At 29.0% G+C, this 7,370-nt stretch overlaps 1 protein-coding gene across 1 annotated transcript; it reads right to left on the reverse strand.

Moving 5' to 3' along the window:
* Nucleotides 1-3,049: 3,049 nt before the first annotated feature.
* LOC107433679 (serine carboxypeptidase-like 7) lies at nt 3,050-6,787 on the reverse strand. The gene is made up of 14 exons (XM_016044996.4): nt 6,462-6,787; nt 6,210-6,355; nt 6,015-6,091; nt 5,786-5,908; nt 5,260-5,362; nt 5,072-5,109; nt 4,630-4,728; nt 4,444-4,530; nt 4,197-4,361; nt 3,967-4,038; nt 3,769-3,887; nt 3,554-3,667; nt 3,432-3,477; nt 3,050-3,297 (listed from the first exon to the last, which is right to left on the reverse strand). Exons 1-14 carry the CDS (start codon nt 6,608-6,610, stop codon nt 3,214-3,216), a joined length of 1,422 nt encoding a protein of 473 aa, XP_015900482.3. The 5' UTR covers nt 6,611-6,787; the 3' UTR covers nt 3,050-3,213.
* Nucleotides 6,788-7,370: the final 583 nt, after the last annotated feature.

Consider the following 7,370-nt stretch of genomic DNA (forward strand, 5'->3'; position numbering starts at 1 on the left):
TATATCCTCAAAAAATATTTATATACATCTTTATAATTTATTGATCATATATTTGTATTTGACACATATTAAAAATATATTTATCATCAATTAATATTAGTAAATCATTTATTATTAATTAATACATTAATTTAAAAAATCAAATAGAAAAATACTATACTAACAATATTAAAAATATCATTATATAGTTTATTTATTAATGTAATATGTATATAGTATTAGTATAAAATATGTTTCTATGGGATAGCCTTAGCCATTATTTTTTCAAATAATTATCCTATTCGTTAAAAAAAATAAAAAAATAAAAGTATATATACAATATTTTTGTCTTTTCTTTTACATTCTTTTAGATTAATGTATTGGGTTGATTATATGTATATTTAAAAGGAAAGGTTTATTACTGTCACTTTCTAACTGTAAAACGAAATTAATGTATTGTATTATATATATATATATATATAATTCACCATCTTCCTCTACGAAGTAGGTGTATTCTTAACTTTAATTAATAACATTATCTTGCATAGTTAAAGTTGATTTCAAAAGGGAAAAAAAATTAATAAGTCACCCCTTATATTAAATCTTAACAATGACTTTCTCTATTGATAGCGATAAAGGCACCATTATTAGTGCAATGTAGTTACTGAGCCCTAATAATGCGGAGTAGGGACAACTAGTTGTATTGAATAAAGAGACTTAAGAAACAATCATGGGTAACAGGTCTATGCAATTAGCATCCCAAGGATTTTTTTAAATAAAAATCATCTGATAATAAAAAGCATCTTTAAACATAAAACGTGAAACTTTTAAAACTTCTCCGATGCTTTTTATATCACATTTTTTTTTTATTTTATCAATGAATATTTATTAATTATTATGTATATTTCCTTCTTTTTTGTTTTTCGTTTTTTGACAATAAATAGTAATTAAAATATATTAATATAATATAATAAATTTAAAATTTGATAAACATTAAATAATATTAATATAATAATATATATAAAGAGTATATTTCTGTATTTTAAAAATTTAAAATACAGAATAAGTTGGAGCTTATTTTTAGAGATTGACTTTTTAAAATAAAAAATTTATAAAAAAATAAAAAATCCTTTGAAAATGCTCTAATAATGCGAAATAGGGACAAATAGGTGTATTAAATAAAGTACTTTTAGGAATCAACCATGGGTAAGAGGCATATATTGCATAACTAGTTAATAAAGTTAACCGTTTTATTTACATTGACAAATGTGATAAGTTTTTTTTTTTTTTTTTTTTCCTTCCAAAACACATGTGATATGTTAAATTTAATAAATTACGAATACTAATATACTTAATTACATGTTGTTATATCTTCAAAATTAAGTTTAGGGGAATTGGCACTGTTAGTTTTTTGAATTGTATATATATTTGTAGTTTAGTTTTTGAACTTTTTTCCTCGGCATTTTAATCCTTAAACTTCATATTTTAGTATGTTGTGATTCTTAAATTAATTTTTAGAAGTTTTGAAACATATAAATATTTATTGTAACAATTTTAGTCTTTAAACTAGTTTTTAATCTAATTAATTTTTAGCATGTTTGAGACATACAATATATTTATTTTAATAAAAAATAACAAAATTATAAAATTAAACAACCTTATAAGATTTTAGCATTTTGCATCAAGTACACTAGACATCTCAAAACTACTAAAAAATAAATAAATAATAGTTTAGAAACTAAAATGCATTAAAAATTAAAATTTAAAGATCAAGGTGTCAAAGAAAAGAATTCAAGGACAAAAGTGCAACCAGTAATGGAACTAAAGCTTAAGAGGCACATCCTCCCATTTTCTTTTAACTTTCCTTTGCAAGTTTCTTATGTAATCTATTAAAGGTTAACGAAAATAAAAATTTGGGCCCCCATCAATAGGATATCAAATAAACTTTTCTATAATCAATTGCAACTTTAAAAGCTTCCAATCAAAATATTCGTTATTTTTGTTAAAAATAGAAAGAATTTAGTTTATATATTATAAACTCAATTTGTAATTTTATGTACTTTTTTTTTAAAAATAAAGTGATAAATTAAGGTATGTTTTAGCATTAGATTTACTGTTTTATTTATTTTCTTTTTTTAAATTTTAGCTTAACATTTATTTTATATGATTACATACCTTCATAGATGTTACCAAAAAAATATATATTCACCTAATAATTAGTCTAAAAATTAAATTTATTTATAAACAATTTTTCTTCAATAATTACATAATTTTTTAAAAATATTATTATTAGTTAAAATATAACAAACTTATCTAGAATTAAAAGTTTTTTTTTTGCGCCAAGTTTTTTATCATATTTTTTGCTTGATAATTAAATTTTATTTAAATCTTTTTGTCCTTTTTTATTATAATAGACTATTATTCTTTTTGTCTTTTTTTATTATAATAGACTATTATTCATTTTATATTGTGAATTCTTATATATTATAAATGAATAAATACATACATCTATATGTCTATATATATAATTGGTTTTCCTTTAGATTGTGACGCCCAAAGCTGAGGAAGCTAATTCCATCACTGAGTGCAACTATAGATATGGTTAAGGGATTAACTAAGCCCTTAAGTTTATTCAGCATCCTTATCATCTTCTACCTAACCATAAGCATTGATTTTGTGTACATTTGTTTCCGGGTTTGGTCAACTGTAATCAAGTGTTTCCTTAATTTGAGATATTAATTTTAGATAAGATCTGTGGTTAAAACCAAGCAAAAGACAAAAAAATTTTAAAAATTTCTCTACATCAAGTTTTACATATGTTGAGAGATTTCATGATATTGAATTGCATTGGACACCTATATTCTAAAACTTTGTGGTGATGCATGTATCATTACTAATGAAATAGTCCCAAGATTTTCTATTAATGTTATTGGCAAACAAATGTTATTATTTTAGACCTAAGTTTTTCTAAGATTTGTTATAGAACATGAGTGAAATTGATTGAATTCAACTAGACCCACCTTGAAATATATATATATATATATATGTTAATTTTGATAAAAATCCCCGATTAGTGTTGAACGAGTCTAAAATTAAATTTGTTTCTCAATAATATAGACATACATATATGTATTATTACATCAACTTGCTTGTGTAGTGAGGCCTAAAACCATTTATAACTAAACAAGTTTTTCAGTGACCATTCCTGTCAGATTCGTGGAGACACAGAGGATTTTACAGAGGTTCAGAATCAAGCCACCTTTGTAACATGGCAAGAGATTCTTTACGTTTGTATTCTGGAGCTGTGTGCCCTGCTCCCTGCATGAACATTTCAAAATGAGTCAAAAAGTTTTAATATTCTTCTACCACTTAGTTGCATGCATGGTTGCATTTATCTCTATACGTAATAACTATTTCTACTAACAAAAGAAATAAAGTATTTAATATCTTACTTTTATAGTTGCAAATGTCATCCGATTTGAGTAAGTCCTCGTGTAACTTTTTCATACCAAAGCCAAAGTTAGTATAACAGCATATAACCAAAGTAGACATTTAAATATTTCATGTCACTTACCCACCAACTTGGCCATGGACAACCCACGGCCTCCAGTCATCAACAATCGAATAGTTCAATGATCTTATCCATGCTTGAGTTGCTAAGAATGGCACCCCCATGTCATGATCACCACTGTTTATACAACCAATAAATAAAATAAAATAAAAATCATAAGATCGGAGCCAACCATCCCAATTCCCATAGCATAGACACATAACTAACCAAAATGTCACCTGTATATTAAAGAACGATAGCCCTTAGCACTCAGGATTGCATGATACCCAACACTGCTGTCTACGTCTTTCTCATAAGGCAAAAAATAGTTGCATCGCTTCCACTCCCCTATACTTCCCTGCACAAAAACAAGGTCAGTTTTTTTCTCTCGTTTGTCATTTCATCAAACACCTTTGGAGTCTCATTTTAATACGTACCGCTTGTATGCCAAGGACTTTGCGGACGTTAGGATCATTGGCCCAATAACCACATAGCAAATATCCATATGACTACAAGCACAAACAGTAAACCACTCAGGAGTCTCAGTTACAAACTTTTTGCAATATCGACCTCACAATTGATGTAAAATAAAAAACTGAATGCATTGTTTCATGGCTTAAGATTTCATAGCTATATTTATATGCATGGAGCAAGCAAGCGGATTTACACGACAGGTCAGAGCGGGAACTTCGGATTCTGAAAAGTGGAGCACTTGAATATTCTCGGAGAGAGATCTGGATTTTCTTTCAATACCCACCGTCTTTTGTGGCTTTGGAGAAGCAAAAGCGCACAAAGGTTCCAAAATATGGGCTGGATTTAATCCTGAAACACACTGATCAAGATTTTTACATATCAGAAAGACCCAAATAACATATATATATATATATGGATAATTAATAAGGTTTGCGATTTACGTCATCATAAGCCTTAACATCATTCAAACACACTGTATTGCTGGGATCTACATCTTGATACTCTCCTCCGCAATTTTCCTGCAGCGACTGAACAAAATATTTATTTAATTAGATCAACTTAATTATAAATTTCCTTTTTTTTTTTTTTCTGGTGCATGATAACTATAATAAAGAGATGGAACTCACTTGGTAGAGTTCGTCAGAAATGAGTCCCATTCCATGAGCATATGGAATTTTGAAGTTGGTTTCTGAATTATGTGTCACTGGGTTTCCAAGTAAATATCCCTATAACCATTTAAGTATATGTTTAATTAATATAGAAGAACAACTGCTATTATTAGCTAGATGCACATGTCACATGTATCATCGTCATTCGTCAACGTCGTCTTTTACTCAAGTACCCTTATGATAGATTCGTTATTACCCAAACCCCGGTTCTACCTTTCTGTCAGAAGAGAAACTAACGGTCATGTAGTGGGCCCGAAATTGCTGCTAGTGGTACATATCAATTTACAATTTACAAGTATAAATGGTGATGTATTATCTTCAAAATTTCATAAAATTGTTAAAATGAAGGAATTCAATATTTTTAAGCAAAGAGGGGAAAAAAATAAATTCAACCATAAACCTGAAGATTTATCAATGGTTTGATGCCTTCATCATTTCCTGCATGGCCACAAGACCTAAGAATTAATTGTGATGGAATTTTGAGACGTACATGTGCCTCAATTTGTACCTACTTATTTTGTTATCAGTAGAAATTAATTTGCTGTATTCTATGCATATTTTAACTATCATTTATTCTTATTTTCTTACCTTCTGAGATCAATTGACCAAGTACAGGAACAGTAATGCCGGAATATGAATCTCCAGCAACATAAAATGGATTTGAAATAAATTCTGGATGTTGAATCAACCACTACAAAAAAGCAATTGAAAAATGAGCCGCTAGATTTAGAAAATCAAGACCATTATAAAGACGATAACCTAAAATAGAATTATTAATTATGAGCAATCATTCAGTACATATATATATATATATATATGTCATATTTGGTGGATTCAGTCTTGGATTTATTCCTTCGTTGACAGACCCTAAGCAAAGACAAATTTGATAGGAATAGATGTATTGACTAATACATGATAGAGATAGAAATGGAGCTACTTTTCCACAACCACATTTACCTACTACTCACGGAATTATAGATAAACAAATATACACGTGTATATGATGGGTGTTCATATCATAATCATGAGTAACGTCTTAAATTTGATAACTTAAAACGAGTTGCATAAAATTATGAATAATATATTCAATGAGTAGATCGATAGCTTTGACTACCTTCCTTAAGAATTGGAGAGCATGGTGCATTTGTTTGAGGTCGCTGGATTTAGAAGCCTGGGAGGTTCTGGCGTAGGAAAATCCAGTGCCAACCGGTAAATCTAAGAATATTATGTTGGACACCTACACTCGTCACATAGCTTTTTATTAAGAGTGCTTCTTTTTTTCTTTTTTTTTATGTTGCTTATTAAATAATAAATAAAAATGTTTATTTAAACTTAATTATCACCTTTGTCCACGAGTGGGAATTTATAATTAACGTAGGTAGGCTTCCATTGTACTGTTCTACATTAAAATTCAGAGGGCCTACAAATTAATGAACCCAATTAATCACTGATCACTGAATACTGTACACACTTGAAGTAAATAGTAGGATAAATAAAAACAAGATTTGAGATTGGAGAATATGGTTAGTGTTAACTACCAATTTCGAAAACAAGACCGCTCCAGGCAGAGCAGCCAGGGCCACCGGTGAGCCAAAGCAAGAGAGGGTCCTTTTGAGGATTCCTCTCGGACTTAACAAAGTAGTAGAAGAGCTGCACATCCTCTGTCTCACCCACACCCACATACCTTATACATATATATTCACTTCCTTTAAATATATTTAATGCAGTACCAGATTATAATTACAAAGAATTACAAAATTTGAACAATATATCAAACTCTAATTACATACCCAGTTTCGAGTTGAAAAGGAAGTGAGCCCTGGAACCCGGGAAGAGACAGTATTGAAGAAGCCTCCGAAAGCAAAGGAGTCAGAAGCAAGAAGATATGAAGCGGGAGTGAAATAAACGTTCTTGATACTACCTCATCTGATTTTGCCATTTTCACAAATACAAAAATCTAGGCAACTTTATAAATTCTTCCTTCTCATTTTTTTTTTTTATTTAATTTTTTTTTTTTTTGGTGGTTGAAAGCCTGATAGTTATCGAATATTTATAACAAGTGGAAGTATATAGAAAATAGATAGCGAAATAGTATTAGATAAAGCTTAGTCTTTTGGTTTAATGGAGATGAAGACAGAAAAGGCTAGACAAATTAAATGCAATTGCTTACAAGTATTGGTAAAAGGACAAAAATGTTGATTATTAACTTATGAATTGAATAATAGACGACTTCATTGGCGAATCCAAAAAAGTCTATCTGTTTGTTTTCTTTTCTTTTTTTTTTTTTTCTTTTTAAAAACTAGTTGCGTATGTGGACGCGAGAGGTAGCCTAGAAGATGAATTTCTGGTTAAGTCACACAGACAGAGAGATTCTTTTTTTTCTTTTTCTTTTTTTTTTAAGGCATTTCGTGCTGCCTTATCTATGCGCTTGAAAAATAAAATTACCTTGTGCTACTCACCAATGAGAATTGTTGTTTTCTTTTCCATAATTTCTGTGAAGTGAAATTGGAGTTTAGCCGTGTACGGAAATATTTCTTTTTCGGAATTTAAACAAAAACAATTAACTATCTCCTAAGAAGTTGAAAATTCCTTAAGTTTGATTTTTGAGGTGAGCTGACAGTACTATCCTATTTGAGGTCGACAACATACAAAAAGTCATGATTTGGCCTCTTTGCCATTCAGTATTCAGTCGCCATACT

The sequence above is a fragment of the Ziziphus jujuba genome, chromosome 5 (genome assembly GCF_031755915.1).
Source record: "Ziziphus jujuba cultivar Dongzao chromosome 5, ASM3175591v1".
NCBI classification, from domain to species: Eukaryota; Viridiplantae; Streptophyta; class Magnoliopsida; order Rosales; family Rhamnaceae; genus Ziziphus; species Ziziphus jujuba.

What these genes read in the sequence shown, in the direction of transcription:
- LOC107433679 (XM_016044996.4), bottom strand. Translation starts at nt 6,610, where the DNA reads ATGGCAAAATCAGATGAGGTAGTATCAAGAACGTTTATTTCACTCCCG. An exon ending in ATGTTAAGGCTTATGATGAC is followed by an intron (nt 4,362 to 4,443) that starts GTAAATCGCAAA and finishes AATCTTGATCAG; the next exon opens with TGTGTTTCAGGATTAAATCC. An exon ending in AAGTCCTTGGCATACAAGCG is followed by an intron (nt 3,888 to 3,966) that starts GTACGTATTAAA and finishes GTTTTTGTGCAG; the next exon opens with GGAAGTATAGGGGAGTGGAA.